This window comes from Streptopelia decaocto (assembly GCF_964273445.1).
Source record: "Streptopelia decaocto genome assembly, chromosome: 18".
Lineage (NCBI taxonomy): Eukaryota > Metazoa > Chordata > Aves > Columbiformes > Columbidae > Streptopelia > Streptopelia decaocto.
Genome location: NC_138673.1, coordinates 1,882,203 through 1,905,636, shown reverse-complemented (window position 1 = coordinate 1,905,636; position 23,434 = coordinate 1,882,203). Strand labels below are relative to the sequence as shown.

The window sequence follows — 23,434 nt, the reverse complement described above, 5'->3', positions numbered from 1 at the left end:
CGTTAGGGCTCTTCTGCCTCTTGGAGATGAATGTCAGGAGGTACCCAAGGCAGCCGCCTTCTTCAGACTTTCACCCTGGATTATTTAAGCATATTCACATCTGCTTTTGAACCATATTGCATCTGCGCCCGTGTGACAGAGATGCCGTGTTTTATACAGAACACTAAGGCAATTTCCGAGCAGCAGTCACCGCAGCGCAACCTTTATTTTGTCCACCTTTTCTGTCTTACCCATGATATCTTTTTAAAGACCACGTGCTCTCCTTCCTGTTAAATTATTATTCGTTCTCTCTCTTGCCCTGTTATAATTTGAGGCTTTTGCTTGCTTGTTTGGTGTTAATCCTGGCTCTTAAATATTATATGTGCTTAAGGTTATAGTGACTTTTGTACAACAAGGCATCTGCATTCCATTGAACATTGGAGTCTGGGGAAAGATGCCATGTTGTGTGCAATGTGGGGAATATTCATGCTTTTAAAATTAAGCATAAATCGTAGCCATAAGGAGTTGCTGGAGCAATGCTTCTGGCTCTGGTCGTGCGGGGTATCTCTGTGTGGTGACTCCTGTGTCCCCATGGAAGTCTGGACATGTGGGATCCATCAGGACTGACAGGACGAGCTCAGGCTGTGGGGAAAGGTGGTTTTGGTGAAGTTAGAGAGGAAGAGCAGGGAGAGAGGATCAAGGGTGGCAGCTTGGGTCATGAAGGACCCTTCAAGGGTCTCCTTTAGCCCACTCGAGCCTGCAAACCATAGAGGGTTTACTAATGCCTCGGAGACCTCATGCTCCTGTGTTTTCTCTTACTTTTCCCTTGGAGCAGCAAGCAGCGCAGATGCCAGGAAGCACTTCCACACAAGTCAGCACGTTGTGTGTCAATTGGGACTAAGAGTGGACCAGCCCATGGGTGCCTTTGCTTTGCTCCCCGTTGGTGAATCACAGAGCTCTCTCTTTCCAAGTTCTCGCTCCCTCGCCGAGAACAGCTCTGGGACAGGGCTCACCGGGATTTAGGTTTCCAGGAGCGTCAGTGCAGCATCTCTCCTTCAGACTTAAATTCACTTTAAAAATCTATTACAGGCCCTATTATCAAGGGTGCTATTAAACTCCTCTAGCATTCATCTCTTCGGTACATGCATTAAGTGGATGATCTATTTCTAGACTAGGAGATGCTATGACACCATATATTACAAAGCTGCAGGTATTTCCGTGCCAGCAGTCAGATACTTGGCTTGCTTTGCAAGGAGAGGTAGTTTCCTTCAATGCCAGACACTGTCGTAGGTCTGGGTAAATTTGGGATGAGTGTTAAGCAAAGCTGGGATGGATTGTGTTCTCCCTGAAAAACCTACAGTCCTTACCGAAAGGAGTTTATACCTTTTCCAGGTACCAACACCACAGCACTGTCTTTTAGCCAGACATCAGGCTTCCTTTCTTGCCTGTACAAATCTGCCACACTCTTTATTTGTTTCATTGGCCTATGTAAGTGTTTTAAGACCCAGATCCACTTAAGCGCATCTTTAGTGTTAAGTTTGTTAATAGCTGTGAGTTAATGGGACTGTTTACACGTAGGGAAAACCAGATTAAACTGCCAAAGCACTGCCTGCCCTGCATCTCGCTTAGCCAAGCTCAGAGTATTTGCAGTTGTTCTCCCAAACCCAAATGTTTTGTAGAAAACCAAGGGTGTGTCACGAAGCTTTATTACGAGTTCAGCTCTGCGTTCGGCACATGTTGCCAGCAGCATTAACTTTCTCCCCAGTGCAGGGTGTGATGGGCTTTATGCATCAGGCTTCACAGGATGTCAGGGGTTGGAAGGGCCCTGGAAAGCTCATCCAGTGCAATCCCCCCATGGAGCAGGAACACCCAGATGAGGTTACACAGGAAGGTGTCCAGGCGGGTTGGAATGTCTGCAGAGAAGGAGACTCCACAACCCCCTGGGCAGCCTGGGCCAGGCTCTGCCACCCTCACCAGGAACAAGTTTCTTCTCATATTTAAGTGGAACCTCCTGTGTTCCAGTTTGAACCCATTGCCCCTTGTCCTGTCACTGGTTGTCACTGAGAAGAGCCTGGCTCCATCCTCCTGACACTCCCCCTTTCCATATTGATTCCCAGGAATGAGTCACCCCTCAGTCTCCTCTTGTCCAGCTCCAGAGCCCCAGCTCCCTCAGCCTTTCCTCACACGGGAGATGCTCCACTCCCTTCAGCATCTTGGTGGCTGCGCTGGACTCTCTCCAGCAGTTCCCTGTCCTGCTGGAACTGAGGGGCCACAACTGGACACAATATTCCATTGTCTGGTTTTTATCAGTCAGTGGCGTTTTACAGACATGCTGTTGGGTTTGTAGGGTGGTGTGGGTTACGGAGGGTTTGTACCTGCACTTGGGACCCCAGACCTTGATCTGTGAGATCTGCCATGAGGTCCCTGCAGCACTGGAGCCCGGGACACATTACTGGTGCGTGGTCCCACTGCACTGGGGTGAGCAAATAGCACTGGTGCTGTGGCTGTGCCATTGCAAGAAAATGGGGGGTTTGCACCCTGGTAAGGAAGATGCAGTGCTGGGAGGAGACCCATGCTCTTATACATCGCTGAGGTGGTAAATGCAGCCGCAGCCACAAGGGTCAGGAGCTACAGGAGCAGCCAGGACCCCACTGGGACTTGGGGACACAGGTGGTGGCCCAGGCACCTCCTTTGGTGCCCTCAAGTTCCCTGATGTGCCGGGAGGAAGGATTATCAGTAGGTAAGTTTGCTACTGGACGAATTGAGGTGGTGCCTCTTTCCAGATGACCTCAGGCAAGTCATTTGGCTCATAAATGATTTATGAGGGTCTATTTCCAAATATGATTTAACATGTAATGGAATCGGTGGAAATTGTTGTCTAAATACCCTTAAAAACCTGGCTGTGGGTGCTTGTCTGGAAAATCTCGCAGAGTATGCAATCTGTGTGTCAGATGCCTAAAATAGAGCTCTCATTTGGCCAGAGGATGGGAAAAAAATGTATATCTTTATGTGTTACAGCTGGAAACATTCAATCTGTAAAAGAAATAGTAAGAGGAGAGACATTAGGGATTCTGCTAGTCCTATATATGTATTTTCCATGCAGCGTGACTCAGTGCAGCCAGGCTTTTTACCATTTGCGGTGCGCTCCATTCAAGGGAACAAACACATCTGTGCTGCATCACTGGGAAGGAAAATCTGTTGCTTCGCGGCCGTGGGCCACTGTGTTTGCTGTGGCACGTGCGAGCATCGCGCTCCCACACAGGCCGGGTGGAAATGAGTGAAGGGCTCCCGAGATGACACATTTGCTCATGTACGCTGGGTTGGAAACGTGCGGCTCGTGCTGCGTAACAGGTTGTGATGTGCTTCAGCAGTGATGGGGTGATGACACGGGAGATAAGCGGGGATGGAGTAACGCTGCTCGGATCCGCGCCAGCAAACGTGCCTGCCCGCTCCCAAAGGGCTTTTTCTTTAATCTCGGCATGTTCGTCACCTTTCTTATCTCAATCACGTCTTGCTGCCTTTGAAAGGCAGTACTCTGATATTATTGGTGTTTTATTTAGTATTTGTGCTAGTATTTGTGCTGGATGGGTGCACAGAAGTATTGATATATTAGAAAAATAGCAGATTTCCAGGGGAAAATTCAACCTATGGAATTGCTTATTTTCATTCTGATTTTGTTTGGTTATTTGTAATGTAGCGTGAAAGCTGCGCTTCCTTTGCCATTACTTCTGTTTTGATACTCGCATTGGAATTTTGGAAGTGTTTGTGCCTCAAAAGCATGAAGAACTCTGCAAATAAATATATTGAGACAGCATAGAAACAGGAAAACCACTAGTGAGCTCTGGAAGGCGCATGTTGGGCCCCGCTTGGAGAGCTCTGCTCAGCCCCAGCCTGGCCGTTGAGCATGAGCTCTGCTGCTTGCCTGCTCCTTTGCCAGCATAATGCAAAATTAAATGCAAAGAGGAATTAATAGGATGATTCTTGCCTTTGCCTGCCTTTAATTACTCTCATTATTTGTCATGGACCACATGCCCGCGTCCCAGCGCTGTCGTTTCTCCGCTCTGTCGCCAGTCTGGTGTTACAGAGCAGCCGTGTTGCTGTTCCCGCAGCTCAACAGTTGCCACCTCAAGATTAAATAAACATCTTTTGCTTTGCAGTTTCTTAACACTTGAGAATATTTCATAGCCAAGCCCAAGTCAGATGCACAGAAAGATGCACGAGTCTATGATTCTTCCACTTGTCTTTTGTATCTCTGGTGCTCATTCCTCTATCTTGCTGCCTTCAGCTTGAGTGTTACCTCTGAGAGTTCCATGTTTCTCTAAGTTTTCCTGTAAGTGCTTTTTCCCCCGTGGTTAGGGAACTGAAAATGCATAGCTTAGGTTTGACTTTTTGGGGTGGGATTGCTGTTGTGTTAGATGGGAACAGGTTGGGGATCTGTTTCACTGATCTGCTGGCCCGACATGCCGGTGAGTGGCAGCACTTGGACAACCCGACTGTTCCATGAGTGGCTGCGCTCAGACGTTCACAGCGTCTGAAAGCTTTGCCTTTTGAGGCTGAAAGTCTCCAGACTTGCTCTGGACTGTCTTTAGTTATATATATGGACTATTTTTTAGGCATAAGCAGGCTTAGTGAGTCTCTGATCTGAAAGTGATTAAACCAGCTCCTGTATTTCTGTAGCCATAATACGATGTGCAGGAATAGCTAGAAAAGGGTCATTGATTACTTGCCTCTCACCTTGTTGTTGGTGCTGGGGGAGATCCTAGCTCTACCTTTAGCTCGAACAACTGGGGATTAAAAGTGACCTAAAATCACTATGGTGCAAGACTTAGGCTGCTCAGCTCTCTGGGAGGTTAAATGGAACCTGAGGAGCCCCGGCTGCTGGGTGGGATTCAGAGAGGTTTGTTCCTGAGCTCTGTGCACCCTGATGAGAAGATTAAAAAGATATTAAGCTACTGCAGAGTGTCCAGAGGAGGCTGCGAAGCTGGGGAAGGTTTGGAGGGGAAGCCGGATGAGCAGCGGCTGCAGTCTCTGGGTTTGTTCAGCTGGAGCAGAGCAGCCTGAGGGCAGAGCTCATGGGCTGCAGGTTCCTCAGCAGGAGCAGGAGGGGCAGGGTGAGCTCTGCTCTGTGACAGTGACAGAGCCCAGGGAACGGCAGAAGATGTGCCAGGGAGGGTCAGTGGGACATGAGGAAAAGGTTCTTCCCCCAGAGGTGCTGGACACTGAACAGGCTCCCCAGGGAGGTGTCACGGCCCCAACCTGACAGTGTTCAAGAAGAGACTGGACAACGTCCTCAGACACACGGGGTGACCTGTGGGGTGTCCTGTGCAGGGACAGGAGTTGGACTTCATGAGCCTTGGCGGTTCGTTCCAGCTCAGGACGTTTATGATTCTATGGGAAGTTGGGGTGATCAGAGCGTCTTCCTTCTCAGCCCACTCGGATGCATTAGTAACGCTGCAGTTCAATAGCCGTGTGCTGATCCAAACTCATCTGTCTCCACTGACTGTCCTGCTGCTGTTCTTTCCTTTTCTCCTTATATCAGTGGTTTGGTGAGCGGATGTCCTGGTTTATCAGCTCAGGAGGACTCAGCGCAGTTATTGCCCAGTTGGGGAATTTGGAGAGGGGAGCCTGTGGTGCCAGAGGCCCTGGAGCTGCCAGCACTGGGGTCTGTGTGATGCTGTTGCTGCGGATTGAACCTGGAGAGAGTTTTAATCTGTGGTCCTGATCCTCTGTGATTGCTAAAGAGCTTTGGGCTCTTCCAGGAACCTGATACCAGCTCAGCTGCCTGCACTCAAATAACGGATTTTCTACCTCAATGTGGGCGCAGTGTCATTAGGGATTTATTTCCCTTTCTTCTTTGTCGATAGGATATTGCAGCCCCACGTTGTTCCTTCAGGGTGGCTTTGTGAAGCAGATTGCTTGAAAAAATTCTGCGCTGGAAGGAGGGTAAAATTAGCTTTATGGAGCTGTTGTCGGTACTTCGGGCCATGAGGTATGTGGTAGCTGATGCCAACATATGGATTTTGTTTAAACTTAATAGTGAATCATGTGAATGAAAACACAAAGTGCTTATTTTAGACAGGGGAGCAGTGACTACATTAGTCTGAGCAGGGGATCAAACCTGAGAAGAAGAGTTACTGAAATTTTCCTGGCCATTAATTGGGATTACCTGAAAAATTTTACCAGAATGTCAGAATTTCTTCTGTTACTAATAGCAGGAAATGGGGCTTAGTACCTGATTACTAAATCTGGGGTATTATAGGATTAGACCTTGTGTGTTTGTAATGATTTGCAGCTGTGTATTATTTCATTTGACTAACACGTTGACTAATGCAGAATTCACAAAGGCAGTTTTAATGAATGCCAAAAATATGCACAGCTGGGGTTTTTTGTTGGTGGTTTTGTTTTTTAACCATAACGAGCAAGTTACTTTCTACAGGCATGTAACGTATGGGGAATTATGGCATGCGGTCTGCCAGTGCCCTGTATTTATTTCAGAGTTCATATGGAAAGCATTTCTCTTGTTTCTCTGCAGACAGACGTTCCTGTGCAGACAGGATCTCCTTGTAAGATAAGAGGCAGGTGATGCTTAGAAATACTGGGTTGGATAGGCATTAAGGTTGAAAAATATGATAAAATTGTTATTACAAACACCAAGTCCAGTCAGTTTACAGTAGGAGGCTCCATGAGCTTCTCTGACAGCAATACCAAGAAACAGGTACATGTTGCTCCTCAGATGCTGATAAAAGTTTCCTGCTGGTAATTCGTGATGCACTCGCCTTTCCTCCCCTCCTACGTGTGTAGCCCGGTCGTGGTCGACAGATGGATTTTCTCTCCAGAGTGAAATGCAGCTCTTCTCTCCAGCCTGGGGAAGGGAGGGATGTTCATTTCATAAAACACAGGCAAGTGTTTAAAAATGTGTTGGCTGGAGGTGGGAGTTTTGACATTTCGAAAGATAAAAGCAGATTGGGTAGAATTCTGCTTGGTCCCTGAAGTCGAACCAATACAAGAACCACATCCCCGTCTCGAGTACAGCGTAGTTTGTGGTTACCCAGAGCCCTCGGTCCAGCGCTGGGGTGTGTCCCGAAGGTGATAAAGTTGTGCTGATTAACGTCATTTTCCTGGAGTCTTGCGGTCACCTTAAATAAATCGCACTTATTGTTTTTATCATTAGGTATTTGTGCCTAGACAGCGTTTAGGACACCCAGTCATGGATCAGGGTCTCATTGAGTTAGGCTCACTACAAATAATAGAATGACACACTGCTTCACAGACCTTACAGTTAATGACTTAACTAATTGCTCTAATTAATCTTGGCAAAAATGGGAGAATTTGCCCTGAGACCTCTTGAAAAATTAGTAAACATATATTGTCCTTTTTTTCTGTCAGATACTCTCACCCTGAGGTTTTTATCTCTGCTCTCAGTAACATGAGAGCACATGAGCAGCTGTTCTGGGACATCGCGGTGTAGCCAACAATCTGAATTTTGCTCTTGTTTACTCAAATACCCTCTGGGCTGGTTCTGACCAGCACCCGCTGGTTTCTCATTGGACTTGCTGGGAGTCCGATGTGTTTTCTGGCAGGAGAGTGAGGGTTGTTTTGAGGGTTATTTTGGGGGGTGTGGAGCACATGTGCCGTTTCTCTCTTTCACAAGACTCGGTCTGGGAACGATTGATTTTTTGAGGCTGGTCTAGTTGAAATGAACACCACATGTCTTACAAGAGCGCGTGTATTGAAAGTATGACAAATTATTTGGTCTAAACAACTTGATACTGTCCTTCTAAATGTATCCTCTCAGGAATCTGACCTTTTAAAAAGGAATTTTTTTTTTTTTAGCAAGTTATTTTCTAGTAGCTCAAACTACATGCGCCTTTCTGTCGAGGGTTTAGATTGCGGGGTGACAGTAAAACCCTGGCAGATGTATTGTTAACCTCCTCTCCCCCCCTTCCCCATTTTGCCCCTCCTTCTCCCCTTTCCCACTCAGCACAGGCGATCGGGAGGGAAAGAAGGACAGAGAGAAGAGAGTTCGAAACATTAAAAATGTTTTACTAATGCTGGTAATAAGAATAGAGAAAATAATGCAAAATATACAAAACCAATCTTGAAAGTCCCAGCAACTGCAGAGCCGGCACCCGAAGTCCTGGACTGGACTCTGCAGCCAACCGGAGCTGGATTCAGTCTGTCACTGGCCTCAGTTCGCAGGGACGACTAGCAAGGTCCTCTCCTAATGTCGGCCATAAGCAGAAGGGAAAAAAGGGACGAGATCCTCGTGATCTCCCACTTTTATATGAAGTATTCACGTGAATGGGATGTTATACTCAGTTGGTCAGTTCCTTGATCACCTGTTTCTTGTTGCCCCTCTCACCAGGTACCCATCCATGCTAATCAATAACTTTGCATTCCATTGCTATGTTTACCAAAACATGTATCTGGTTCTCCAGGAAAATGCAGCTCATGTGAAGCTTTAGCTGACAGGCAAATTCACTAAAAGAGAAACTTGTTTTTTTTAACAAAACCAGGACACTTTCTTGCCAGCCCCGTAACTATCCCCAGTTTGGAGCTGAAATCTTGAGCAACACAGAATATATTTATTATTTTTGTACTGTGTTTTTCTGTGTCTTATTGCCCCCTTCCCTCCCCACCCAGCACAGATCATTAAACACCTGCGTGCACATAAGAAAAAACTGGTTCAGACTACTGTTATCTGCCCGGGACCAAAATTAGGTTTGGTGACAGGGACAAGTAGGTAATGGGGGTGACATGTCACAGAGAAAACTTTTCCTGCGTCTGAAATAAGACTCAGTAAGTATTCAGCTTGAAATGTAGTGACCCTCAGCAAATTGGTCAGTTTGAGATAAAAAAGAATCTTTCTTAAGGCTTCTTGAAATAAGGTGAAGGACTCCCGTGAAGTCAGACTGCTCCGAAGCCATTAGCAACTGCGGTTCAGTAATTCAGATCCTTGTTTTAATCTGCAGAAGGAGGTGTGGGGAGTAATTGCCAATATTGCAGCGCCTTCGGGTTGCAAGCAGAGTGCTCTTCCAGCCAGGGATCATGGCTTTGTTTTGTGAGGCATATAATGTGCTTTTAGTTGTGCAAATTAATCGAGTATAAGTTGGGGAAGGACCTGTTGGAGAGCAGTGTAGGGGAAAGGGACCTGGGGGTCCTGGGGACAGCAGGGTGACCATGAGCCAGCACTGGGCCCTTGTGGCCAGGAAGCCAATGGTACCTGGGGTGGGTTAGAAGGGGGTGGTCAGTAGGTCAGAGAGGTTCTCCTGCCCCTCTGCTCTGCCCTGGGGAGACCACACCTGGAATATTGTGTCCAGTTGTGGCCCCTCAGTTCCAGCAGGACAGGGAACTGCTGGAGAGAGTCCAGCGCAGCCACCAAGATGCTGAAGGGAGTGGAGCATCTCCCGTGTGAGGAAAGGCTGAGGGAGCTGGGGCTCTGGAGCTGGACAAGAGGACACTGAGGGGTGGGGTTTGTGAGGGATATGGGTCCGAGTGCAGTTTATCACAGCAGTGACCAAGGGGAGGCAGAGCTGAGAACTTCTGGTGTGCTGGAAAACTTGACTCTGGAAAAGCAGCACTGAAGAGCAAGTGCTTAAAATATTTCCACATTCCGCTTTGAGAATGTGTACTGGAAACTCAAAATTGAAGCCCAAAAGGTGAGTTGGGTGGGCGACTCGCTTCTCTCCCCGCCTCTCCTTGCTTCCTATCTCAGCATTTCTTATTCTCTTTGAATTGTAGATCCAAATTACTCTCACGTGTTGTTGAGATGTGGCATATCCTTAATAAGTAAACATGGAGAAATAAATGGAATGCTTTTGTTTTTTCTCTTGACCCGCATCTGAAGCAGGAGCTGCATTTTGGTCATAAATAAATAATTTCCCCGAGGAAAACGCAAACTCTGGGTGTGTGGGAGGCTTTGTTGTGGCAAGCAGGAAGCAAAAAAGCAGCAGATCATGGAAGGATGTATTGGAGAAAGGGGAGGGGAAATAAATGATCCTCCTTTTCTGAGAATGGGCGTCTTTTTAGGGCGTCTTTTCCACAGCATCTCCAGGACCTGCTTGAGCAGTGAAGGGATCTGGCAGCTCCGTGGCCACTGCAGCTGCATTTTCCACTGGGAATCTGATTCCCTGCTAAACCTGCCCTGGAAAGGCAAGGAGCTGCTAAGGGAGGTTGGTGGCCCTGGGTATCACACAACCACCTTTTTTCCCACCCTTAAGTCCTCTAATTTGTTTCAGGGTGAAGCGGGCAGGCTTTGCTGGGTGGGTCATAGTTGCATTTCTCCCCAGATAGGTGGAAGAGTGAGAGGAAAATACAACACACTGTTTGAGTGGTTGCAAGATACTTCCCAAATTGCTTAAGATGATGAATTTGGGGATTAAATAAAATATAAGCTTAACAACTTGTCTTTCTCCCTGCATGTCTAGAACAATCAATGACAAGGCATTTAAATTAAATGAGTACTGACACAAAAAGATCAGTCTGTTCCTGTGTGCTGGGGAACTGCAGGGTTACTCAGCACAGTTTGTTGAGGTGAATTGTTGGATATTAGGAACAATTTCTTCCCCAAAGGGCTGTGGGGCATTGGAACAGGCTGCTCAGGGCAGTGCTGGAGTCACCGTCCCTGGAGGGTTGGACAGACAGAGATGAGGTTCTCAGGGACATGGGGCAGTTATGGTTGGACTCAATGATCTTGAGGGTCTGTTCTAACCAAAACTATTCTATGGTTTTATGATTCTAAGAATTAATTTATCTTCATAAGAGTCTGGGTGGGAGTCTCTGATTTGGGCTCCTGCAGGGCAGGGTCGGCCGGCACTCGGCGTAGGGTGTGTAGTCGTGGGGCAGGACGTGGTTGGTGCGGCAAGGGCTGAAGCGATCAGGGGCTGCGGTGTAAAGGGAGACTGCCTTGAGCAGCGGGGATGGACAGAAGGTGAAGGTAGGGTGGAAAGAGAGAAGAAAGTGTGTGCGCTGAAGGGCTGGGAGGGTGGGAGAGAAAACAGAGAAGAGAATTGTGTCTGCGTGCGGAGTCATGGCGCCGTGTGGCAAACGCGGGGCAGGTATTCCTGGAGAGGAGCTTCGGCAAAGGCCTCATTCTGTGACACCTCTGGGGACCAGAAAGCAAAGTGGCCACCGTGCACTGTGCTGGTCCAGCTGCTCGGGTGTCACCGTCACTTGGTGCTGGTCACTCGGAGCGGCCTCTGGAGGAACCCCCCCTGCTGTGGCAGTTGTTCTGGAGGCAGGAAGCTCTTTAATTTCTAGGGATTCCCATTTTCTGTCTGTAAACACTGATCTTTTCTGGCTAAGTCACCTTGGACAAATAATTTTCTGTGTTCAACCATCTAGAAAAGAAGTGAAGCGTGTTTGTTCTTGTGTTCCCTTGGAGTACACACACAGTGGGACTGAGACCCTGTTGCACCAAGTGTTTTCTGAAGAGAACAAGGACAGTCCTACTTCAGGTAGCTTGGAATCTGAGTCATACGTTGAGCTCCCTCTCAGGAGTGCTCTGAGCATTAATTGTGTTTTTAAAGCACTTAGTGCCTGTCATCAGAAGTTCTCTACAGAAACACAAACTTAAATAGTCACACATCTGCGGCCTCTTAGGAATTGTTCCCGATGCCATAAAGCGTAACCATTCATAAATCTGTGTTGACGGTAGAGAGCAAGCTCCGGTTCTCCTTCCCTGGGACCCCTGTCTGGTAAAGCATTTAAGCTGATGCTTTAATTAAATGCTTGAATAGTTTCACAGAGTTCAGTGAACTTGGGTTTAGTAGCAAACTACTTGAACTTAAACAAAGCTTCACCATATAAAGACTAAGAGATATTAGAGCAATTCCAGGTTTTTATCTTAGAGGTTGTGCTCGGCATTCATTACAATCGTACATATATTATATAAAACACCTTGGGTCTGTTAATAGTGGGTGGTTTTGGAGAATGCAGATGTGTACAAGAATAAAGGCATTGCAGTGGAGAATATTTCTCTCTGCTGAGCAAATTAGTGCCTTTATTTCCGTCCTTAGATGTTGCAAGTCATGGTGCATCACCCCTATGAACTATTTGCAAAGCACAAACAGATGGGAAGAAATTTGAAGAGCACAAGTGCTCTCTGGGGTGTCCTGTATGTCTGAGAGCACCGAACGCACACCAGAAAACCAACAACAAATTGGCTCAGTGGCTGAGCGAGAACAGCGTCTGAGCACAGCCAGAACAAGTGCTACAGAACACATTAAATGCACCAAGCAAAACCCTGTAAAATAGACTTTCTTGACCTTAAAAAGTAAGTAGTAAGTTCACAGCTCGGTAAATGCAATTAGCAGGAGGAAGCATGTATACACTTGCTGAAGATGCACATTTTAATTCTGAGTTTCTCTTTCTGCAGCTGTGTTGACATCATAATGACTGGTTGGCTTCAAGATGTTCGCTTGGGAAAGGCCGTTGTGGGCAATGTCCTCCCTTCTCTGATATGTTGGTCTGTAAAGAAAAGCTTAATGAACAGATTTAGGGGTGGCCTGGGGAACGATAATATGGTCAATGGGCCCCTGTAGGGAAACTTGAAGCATGCTGAGGAGCAGTTATTTCTCAGGGTATGGTCCTCCATCCCTTTTGTTGTCCACAGATTGCCAGCTCTTTGGCCCGTTGTCTCCATGCTGCGGTGTTCTGCTTGGGGCCAGGTTAAAAATACCATTTCCCGGGTGTTCAGGGGTGGGAAGTGGGGAAGGAGGAGGGAGCTCCTCGGCTGGCCTCACCAACCTTTGGGAGGTTTTCTGGCCTGACCTCGTGCAGGGCTTGGTGACCAGCTCCGGTTTCTGCTCTTTCCCATTCCCTGCTCTCCGGACTCTGCGGGGACGATGCAGTTTATGAGCTGAACGTGTAACCGATCACATAAGCAAAAAACCCCAAATGGAGTAGCCAGCATTGTGTTTATGATATCTGTGCTAAACTGTGATGTTTCTTCATTTCCTTTCCTACCAAATGGCAACTTTCCCCGCCCCCCCCTTTCCAGCATGATAATCTATAGAGGCAGGAAATATATTACAAAAAGGGAAACAAGAACATGCATTAAGAGAAACCACAAACACTAACAGCTTGTTATAGAAACACGATCTGGAAATAACAGATTCCTTGTGAAAACAGAAATGCAAAATATTCTTTTTAACCTTTGGGGTTTAAAAAACATTGGCTTGTGGTTTTTTGGGTTCTGTTGCTGTTTCCATAGTAGTTCCTGCGGCTCTTCTCTGTTTCCTGGGGTCTCCCGTCCCACTGCAGGTGTAACTCTAGTCCCGGTTTCACGGGGGGCAACATGAATTGAAGCAATTCTTGTATCTCCACCTTTGGCTGTGTGGTCCTGAGCTTTCACTGCAGCTCAGTACCCTGTGCTGTGCCCAGCAGCTTTGCCTTGGTGCAAAAGGCTTGTGATGGAGATGGGAATGGACTGCATCACCCGAAGAAGTTAAATTTAATGCTGGACTTTAAAAGCAGCTGTGCGGAATTAAACAAAAGGCTCATCTGACAGGGTGTTTCTGACCATGGTTGGAGCGACTGCCCGGGGATGAACAGTTTGCAGAATGGCCCCACAAATCACTGCAGCAGCACAAATGAGCAGGGGGATGTTTTGCTGCTGGGGGCAGAGGAGTTTGGGAAGTTCTTAATCTGCCTGTACTACTGAAGATGTTACAATGAGCAACGTATCCTCATTTTCCTTTGTGCTTTCTGGTGCTTGGGTTGCATCTAAAAATAAATGGGGAGACCTCAGTGCAGAATCACAGAATGTGGAACGATTTGGGTTGGGAGGGACCTTTAAAGATCATCTAGTTCCAGTGTTTGCTCAAAGGCCCATCCAGCCTGACCTGGAACTCTTGGAACACCTGGAACTGGCGATGGGGCATCTCCAGGTTCTCTGGGCTGCCCTTCCATCTGCGCCGCTCCTGCCGTCTTCAAATAGGAAAGCAAGAAAGGTTGTACTTGCTTAAATTGCAATTTACCGTCTAAAAACGAACCTGCAGACAATTGCCGAATTCATCACCCAAACGGGCTTATGGTTGGCAAGCATAAATATGCAAGATTGCTTTTGCCCTTGGCCTTTCGCATCCAGGCTCTCGTGTCCCGAGTTCTCCCGTGGGCTCTGTGTGGGAATAGCTTGTGTGCTTCAGCAAACCCAGGGTGTGTGCTCAATCAATACACCATTAGGTGCACAGACCGGGGACCTGGTCTTTCTTCTAAATGGTGACACACCCTAAATTGATCTTGGAAGTTACTGGAATAGTATCAGGTTTTTAATGTGAAGTCCTGCCATGGTTCATGTTATATTGCCTTGGTAGGCTGCTAATACAGACTCTTATGACACTCCATCAGTTTTTAGATGGCTGTATGTGAACTCATAGCAGATGTATTGCTGGACAAAGCTTTTAGTGTTGCTCTTTAACCTCGCTGCTGCCAATGCAAAGAGAAGCTGCAAAATATCGCTCCTGTACGGAACATTCACCTCTCACAGAGCAGTTGTGTGTTGAGTCCCCCTCTTGTCCTGGAACCCAGATTCCTGGCTGGCAGTGGAGCAACCAGCCCTGCTCTGTGGCACTAGGCTGGGCTTAAAGGGGGAAAAAGGCAAAACAAGCCTGAGGGAGGAGAGGAAATGGCCTCAAGTTGCTCCAGGGGAGGTTGGGGTTGGATCTGGGGAACAATTTCTTCCCCAAAGGGCTGTGGGGCATTGGAACAGGCTGCCCAGGGCAGTGCTGGAGTCACCATCCCTGGAGGGTTGGACAGATGGAGATGAGGTTCTCAGGACATGGGGCAGTGCCAGGGTGGGTTATGGGTGGGTTATGGTTGGACTTGATGATCTTGAGGGGCTTTTCCAACCAAAATGATTCTGAAATTCTATGAAAAGCCTGCAGAGCATTTTGTCTGCAGCCACTTGAGTGATCAGTGGTGGAGAGAAGTTGCCTTTGAGATAAATGGAACCCAGATTGCTGATGCTGGAGCATCTTACCAGGAACGTGGTGTAATCCCTACAAATCTGATCGTACTGCCTGTGAGTCAAGCTGCACGTCCCAGGGTGCTGTGCTGGGTGTCTCCTCTCTCTCTAATTAGGTCTCATTACTTGTGTTAATAGCCGGTCGTGTTGGGTGCTCCTCTATAGATCTTCCTCTCTGCTCTCTCAGAGTTTTCTTATTGCCACCTGGGCATGATGGTTCTTTGGGATGGTTTATGCCAATTTAAAGTAACAGCGAGGAGATTGCGTTAGACTGTTCCAAACGCTTTATGGAAACACGTTGCTGTGTGTTGGGGCAGTGGTTGTGCCTATATCCCAGTAAGACTGACTTCTTGACAGCAGGCCTTAGGCAGGGCTTAATAAAGCGAGCTCTCTGGAGTTCCTCAGCATTTTGAACGCAGATGCAGTGTGCCTGGAGTCAGCTGTCTCGCTGAATGATCTCAGTGATGGTTTTGACCCTGCTTTTCCTTTTTGTTACACATTGTGATTTACTACTTTTGGCCTTTTTCTCCCCTTCTCTCCAGTAAATAACACAGATATTTCCAGAATCTGATGGTCCTGTATGTTAGTCAGAGATAAAAGTTTCTATTTGTGTCATAATGTGCAAGTGAGATTGCTACACCACGTTCTTTTCTTTACCTTTCCTGCAAATACACTTCATCCATCCCCCCTGGCAGACCCCAGTGTGTTATCTGGGGCTGCGGGTGCTGCGTGTGTCGCTCCACTCCTTGGCAACCGCCTCAGATACATCAACGCCTGGCCTGCAAAATACATATCCTTTCTTACAATGCGTGTATCTCTTGCCTGCTGATGTAATGATGCGGCTTATTACAGCATATTTCATCCCAGAAAGAGCTATGGACCGCCTAGCAGTCGCAGGAGCCCCTTTTCCCACCATGATACAGGGATGCTCTGGGGTGCAAATACCATGAGGCACGAGGGGAGGGTGGGGAGAGCACAGGGAAGCCAAATCCATTCGAAACCATGGACCATGCAAAGGGCAGCAGGCTGTAATTGGTCATTTTGAGACAAATCGTTAGCAACCGTTGGTGATTAAGCTCTTGATTTGAACTTCTTGTTTAAACGGGGAGCTGCAGCAGCAGGACATCTCCTGGGGTGGGTCTGTCAGCGCACGCTTGGGAAGAGCATCGCTGCAATTAAATTGTCAGGAATGCTTCACGCGTGTCCAGGGTATTCCCTGGGATATAGATCACCTCGGGTCTCGTCTTCTGTATCTGAACAAGATACCTGTGCGTAAGTCTCCCATTGAAGCACTGCCTGTTCTACCTACTGAGCTGCAAAGAGCTTTTCCTGGCCGAGGGATTTCTGACGCTAATCCAGTTCTGTTGCCAAGTCCTGCCTTTTTTTCAACAAGTTATTTTGAAAATGTGAAGCAGAATGGTAGACGCTAATATCTTCAGACTTGCAGGGAGTGTTGATCTATGTCTAAGCTCTTCTACTAGTCCCAGCTTTTAGAATCAACTAAATCACTGCTGTGAACTAAACCGCCTCAGCCAGTCGAAGGATTTCTGTTATTTTCTGCCTGAGGTGAATCTTGATCAGGAAATTATCATCTGGAACCAGAACTTGGTAGTGTAATGGCCTGAATAGGGCGAGAGAGGCTTTGAAATTCTCCTGATGACTGTGTTCTCCTTGCGAGGGGCGCTGATCCTCCCTCTGGCTCTGAAGGTAATTTCTCTGTGTTTCCATTTCCATATAGATAAGAAAACTTCAATTCTGAATATGCATATGTATATATATATATATATATATGTGTGTAAATGTTAAAACATTTCAAACGAGACTTCAAACTCTACGTGGTTTGGCTGTTTTCTCCCATCCTTTCCATCCAGTACATAGCAGGAAGAAATCTTGATGTTCTCTGGCCGTTCCCATGACGATGTAAGTGCAGCTTGGCTTAAATCATTCTAGATACAGATGTTCATCTAATCTGTCTTTAAATATCTTTAATAACGAGGAACTGTGCCCATCCTGGGCAGCCTATTTTGGTCCTGCCATCCTGGACTGTGGGAAAATGTGCACGATTCTCGCACACCCACCTGTCGCAGTCATTTAAGTGAAAACTTAGTGGTCTGTTGAACGAATTAATTTAGTGAGAATTACTCAAATAATTTTACGTACACAGGAGCTTTTTTATAGATGGGGTATGTTGGATTACAGATAAAATATGCTCTAGTTACAGTCAGTGGGATTTGCATTATTTAGTCTAATAAATAGAAAACTTGGTAAAAATAGTGTAAAAACTGCTGCAGGGAGAAAACAGAGAATCCCAGGTCTCAGGTTCTATCAAAGCTGCAAAGGAAAATTGGTGCCTGTTAGTCTGGTAATTACCCTTATCGTTAATGAGTCCTCCCGCTAATAGTCTGTATTTGCAGCAATCAGCAGGACAACACTAAAAACTTCAGCAGTTTTCCATAATTTCTAGCATTACATACGACATTTCGCCCTTTGATATCTATTCTAGTTTCTCATAAAATAGCCCTAAAAGCTTCTCTGTTCTCCATCCTCACTGAGAGGTCACGCAGAGCCGATATCCGCAGAGTAACACATGGCACGAGTACGGCCATTTACCCCATTGGTTTTGCTTTTTTCCCTGAGTCAGAATTTTCTTGTTGGCTTCAAATCTTGGGCTGAAGTGAGGCCAGAAACACGAGGTATTTGGGTGGTGCTTTGCTTAATAAGAGCTGTACTTTTCAAATACATCTACTTTAATTTTCTCTTTATGCTTCCCTTGTTTTTCGCTATTGCCTCAGTATTATTTATTTCACAGAATCCCAGAATGTCAGGGGTTGGAAGGGCCCTGGAAAGCTCATCCAGTGCAATCCCCCCATGGAGCAGGAACACCCAGATGAGGTTACACAGGAAGGTGTCCAGGCGGGTTGGAATGTCTGCACAGAAGGAGACTCCACAACCCCCCTGGGCAGCCTGGGCCAGGCTCTGCCACCCTCACCGGGAACAAGTTTCTTCTCATCTTTAAGTGGAACCTCCTGTGTTCCAGTTTGAACCCATTGCCCCTTGTCCTGTCACTGGTTGTTACTGAGAAGAGCCTGGCTCCATCCTCCTGACACTCCCCTTTTCCATACTGATCCCCATGAATGAGTCCCCCCTCAGTCTCCTCTTGTCCAGCTCCAGAGCCCCAGCTCCCTCAGCCTTTCCTCACACGGGAGATGCTCCACTCCCTTCAGCATCTTGGTGGCTGCGCTGGACTCTCTCCAGCAGTTCCCTGTCTTGCTGGAACTGAGGGGCCACAACTGGACACAATATTCCAGGTGTGGTCTCCCCAGGGCAGAGCAGAGGGGCAGGAGAACCTCTCTGACCTACTGACCACCCCCTTCTAACCCACCCCAGGTACCACTGGCTTCCTGGCCACAAGGGCCCAGTGCTGGCTCATGGTCACCCTGCTGTCCCCAGGACCCCCAGGTCCCTTTCCCCTACGCTGCTCTCCAACAGGTCATTCCCCAACTTATACTGGAATTATTTCTTCTGGAGAAGGAGAGCTTTGTGTTTTTCTTACAGGAGTATGTCTTTCAATCTGAGCTATACATACTCTGTAAGTGGAGCAGCAGGATGACATAGACAAATAAGGACACAACTAAAAAATTTAGCTTTTCCAGAAACCTTTGCAATATTATTTCCTCCTGTTCTCTCCCCCAGTGTTAAGGCTCAGGACCCATGTTTCTCCAAAATGCCTTTCCAGTATTTTTTCCTCTTTTTAATGAAAGGAGGTTCCTGGGCTGAGGTTTGGACCGGCAGGGTTAACGTTCACCTTCATCTGGGCTGACATGTAGCAAAACGCTTTTCCAACACGGCTGCTGGGTGCTGTATAACCCAAGGCTGTGTATCACGTTATATTGTTATTTTACCAACGGTTTTCTCTATCCTAAAAAAACTCCTGTCTCCTTATGAAATATACTGCCGGTTTAAGGGGAGAATAATATGTTTGCTATAAGTGTACTCAGTCTAGGAATAATTTTGCTGTAGATATTAAATTTTTATATCACCTCGAGGAAAACCAAGTCCTTGCCTGCCCCAGGGGATCCCATGTCTGGCCGTTTCAGCAGGAACGTCTCAGATCATAGCAGATTTAAGTGGTGTCTTTTTTTCCCCTCCTATTCCTGCAATATAAGAGCAATACGCTCCTTTTGTCCCAAAGTTCAGATGCTGTGGGAGATTCTGGAAAAGAAAAATCCTCTTTTCATTTTTAAGGTACTTGTTGGGTGAACGTGGCTTAAGGATGAGTGGAGCTCAGAGCCGTTCCGAGCTCTGATCGACGCTGAACATCTCATCGCGATGAGGCCTGTTACCATCTCATGAGCAGCAAAATTCACTGAGGAGTGAATTCACTCCGAAGATCAAGCTTTTTTGTGGGGAATAAGTGCTGTTTATCTCTGTAGATAGGCTGGACCAGGCATCAGGAGAGACTTTTTTGGCAGCGGCTTTGGTGCCTGCCTGCAATGAAAAAGGGTTTGAGCTGTGACACGGGAACGGTTTTGACTCTTTTTAGCCCAGTTCTTCAAGGAAATAAGCTGATGGGATCATGTTCTTGCTTTTTCTTGCTCGTTGTGTCTTTGCGTGTAACTTCTGGCCCTTCTGCGCCATTTTCAAGCAGGATTGGCAAAGGGCTGGAGGTTTTCAAAGAGTGAATATGCTGCAAGCAAGAAGCCACAGCAGAAGGTTGGGCTGGAAACCGGCTCTGGGTGGGTGTGGGTGGGAATAATCGGCTGCAGAGATGCTGTCCCCTTTCTGCTCCTGCGTCACCAGAGCCACTTAGTCATTCATTTGCAACGTTACGCTGTTTGGACATGATATGAGAGGTTTATATGTCCTTTGAGGCCCAAATAGTATTTCCACACAGGCCAACACAAAGTGAAAGAAGGTTCACATGCCACCTCCAGAAACCTGCTGTCTGTAGCTCTGGGCTCCACATGGGCCAGGGTCCCACTGCAGTGACGGTGGCCTGAGCAGGGACTGGAAAAGGCGATTCCGAGATCAGGTGAGCCCTCACTTAGGCTTGGAAAGTGTCTGAGTGTCCCTGCAGACCCAAACGTGGGTCAAAGCCCGGAGGTCCCTGCCCAGAAGGAGCTTTCCCTGGGTTCCAGGGACTGCACGGGCTGAGGAGAATTGCTGAAGTTATAGAAAAGGCATTTCAAGCTCATAGAAATGTCCACTTCTTTGTGCAGCCTTTGTGTGGCCAGAGTAGAGGGGCAGGAGAACCTCTCTCGACCTATTTTGTTAAATATCATTTTAATTCTATTGGAATGTGGGTGTGAGATGAAACTGGTATCTGTTCTCTTCGTAAGCTGCACCTTGTCCCTCTGGCCCTTTGGGTTATGAAGATCACCAGTGATCTGTGGGGCAGAACGTTTCACCTTTCCCAGCTCTCTTGACTCACTCCTCTGGCTGAGCCTTGAGGTGGAAAAAGGCAGCTTGGATTTCTCATCCATCCTCACGTCACGGGGAGCTGCTCCTCGCGCTTGATTTGTTATTATTGTCCTCAGATAAAATCTAATCAGGCCCAGCGCAGTCAGAGGGATCCGTCAGCTCTCAGGAGCTCCTGAGCAGGGAAGCCTGGTCAGAGGGAATAATAATAACAATAATTTCTACTGGAGGGCTTCAAACTGTGATTTACAATCATAGGTGATTTTCTTACTGCTTCACGTGACTACTTTATGAGGAAAAAAGTGTTTAAATCTAGTGTCTTGTAGATGGGGATGGTGTTTTGTCCAGGGCCATGGAAATCCATGGTGGGTTTGAGAGCTGGACCTCGAGGTTACTGTCCCTTCAAAAGAGTCAGTGGTGACAACAGTCTGGTCTCACTGGGAATCAGGACTCTGCCACCAAAACAAAGGGGAATATATATCTTTATTAGACAAATAAATGAGCAAAAAACCAAATAAAATCTTCTTTTTTTTTTTTTTTTTGTTTCTGACAAAGAGCGTGAGTCTCTGCTAATGAAAAATATTAAAATTCCAGGTGTCCTGTGCAATAAATAACACCGTGAGCAGGCGCTCAGCTTCTCACAGCCACCGCCAAACCGTTGCTATAGCTGTTTTCATGCAGCTCGTTTTGAACTTTGCCTGTTTCCTTCAGCTATGCAGATATAAATAAATAATTCCGCTTGATAAAGGTCTGGGAATGCTATACTTGAAAAGATAAGAAAGCTTTGAGGGGAAATTGTTTTTAAATCCATACCATTTGTATGCTGATCGCTGCTCATACTGAGCAAAAATTCAGTCAGCTGGCAGTTAACCAACCCTATTTTATTCTTATTCTGTGTTCAAGCTATCCTTCTCCTGGGGATGTCTAACCTTATATGTAATTACCTCTCTGAGAGTGGGAGGGAGGCCTAAATAACCTTCCTAACAACTAAATAAGTGCACGGATCCCTGGGCCGGGTTATCGGCTGGATGCTGGTGGCAGAGCGATGCGGAACAGCGTGCTGAGCCGTGAAGAATTTCAAAGCTCGTGTCATTTTCGTTGCAGTGCTGGGCCAAAGAACTAGAATTTGAAATGTTTTTAGGAAACCAAACCATAAACCCCTGGATTTTTAGGTTGTTTTTGTTTCTTTGATAGCCTGGAAGTAACAGTGAGGAGTTTTAACAGTGTTTTTCTTTTCTCTCGAGGTCTGTCCAAGTCGCTGGGTCTCATTGAGGGCTATGGTGGCCGCGGTAAAGGTGGCCTTCCCGCCACCCTGTCCCCTGAGGAGGAGGAGAAAGCAAAGGGACCCCATGAGAAATACGGCTACAACTCCTACCTCAGTGAGAAAATTTCCCTGGATCGTTCCATCCCAGATTATCGCCCAACAAAGTAAGTACCAATTGCTCCGTGAAGGAGTGCGCATGTATCGGTATCATCCGAGAGCAGGAGTGATGGTTGTTTTCATGTTCTTGTGTGATAGTGTTCACTCTTCCCTCCTTAATCCTTTACAGGGCCGTGTTCTGTGATGAACAACTGATGTAGTGTGGCTGGAACTGAGGCAGTTCATAAAGATTATTTATTGGGGGAAAAAGTGGATTTCTCCCCACTCTTTCCTTTCTTTCTTTTGATTTCCTAAGGCAGTATGTTATTTTGGGTGATACCTCCTCAATCAGAAGCTCACATCTGCTTTTGTCAGCAAAGGGCCGTTCACTGGCCTTTGGGGTTTATTACCCTGGAAACGTGAGCAAAGACTGTCCCCTTCTCCTCCCCGTCAGCTCGGGACCCCCAGGGCTCCCCCAGCACCATCCTCATCCTGTGACTGCTCGAGCACCTCCCGTCCATCTTTAGGCAGCCCAGAGAGGGGACAAAAGCACATTAACTCTTTGCCACTGAAGACATGAGAAAAGGCTTAAAATATCAATTAGAGTAAGAGCTCCTGAGCAGTGACAGCCCTGCGCATCACTTTTGAAGGGAGCCCAGTGGATCCCGTAGCAATATTTTTCCAGAATGACCTTTTAAGATGATGGTGTTTACCTGCTGAGCATCACAGAAAATACTTCAAATGAGATGCCAAATAATTTTGTTAAGAGTGCGAGACGTGGTTAGTAGGTCAGAGAGGTTCTCCTGCCCCTCTACTCTGCCCTGGGGAGACCACACCTGGAATATTGTGTCCAGTTGTGGCCCCTCAGTTCCAGCAGGACAGGGAACTGCTGGAGAGAGTCCAGCGCAGCCACCAAGATGCTGAAGGGAGTGGAGCATCTCCCGTGTGAGGAAAGGCTGAGGGAGCTGGGGCTCTGGAGCTGGACAAGAGGAGGCTGAGGGGTGACTCATTCATGGGGATCAATATGGAGAGGGTGAGTGTCAGGAGAATGGAGCCAGGCTCTTGTCAGTGACAACCAGTGACAGGACAAGGGTGCAAACTGGAACACAGGAGTTTCCACTTAAATTTGAGAAGAAACTTGTTCCCGCTGAGTGTGCCAGAGCCTGGCCCAGGCTGCCCAGGGGGGTTGTGGAGTCTCCTTCTGTGCAGACATTCCAACCCGCCTGGACACCTTCCTGTGTAACCTCATCTGGGTGTTCCTGCTCCATGGGGGGATTGCACTGGATGAGCTTTCCAGGTCCCTTCCAACCCCTGACACACTGTGATTCTGTGTGATTCTGTGCTGTAAGTTTATCTTTATGAGAGATAGGGCTAGCAGAGCGTTTCTCAGAATAGCAAAGTGTCGTTTTGTCCAGGCCTGGAGTGAAATCCCTGATAAAAAAAAAAAAAATGAGCCGAGAGATTTAGATTCTGACAGATACTTGTGTCATTAGGACAGTGACAAATCCATTGCTTGGCGTCTGCAAACCATTGAAAATCATGCAGCAAGGGGATGCAGCTCCATGTCTCCAGCGTCCTGGCAAATTGTTAAGGATGGGAGAGCAGGGAGAGCTTTTGTTCCTTCACTTCTCTGCATGCCGCATGAATTTCAAGCAGCCACTCAGAGTTTCCAAACCTGTCAACCACTGACAACAGAAATATTTGGATGAGTT

The 23,434-nt window shown here is 47.1% G+C and overlaps 1 protein-coding gene across 1 annotated transcript in view; it reads left to right on the top strand.

The window, feature by feature from the left end:
* Positions 1-23,434, top strand: part of GALNT17 (polypeptide N-acetylgalactosaminyltransferase 17) — a 210,317-nt gene that overhangs the window by 29,300 nt on the left and 157,583 nt on the right. The window contains exon 2 of the mRNA XM_082068448.1: positions 21,607-21,790. Within this exon, the coding sequence (XP_081924574.1) occupies positions 21,607-21,790 (184 nt within the window). The remainder of the gene's footprint in view (positions 1-21,606; positions 21,791-23,434) is intronic.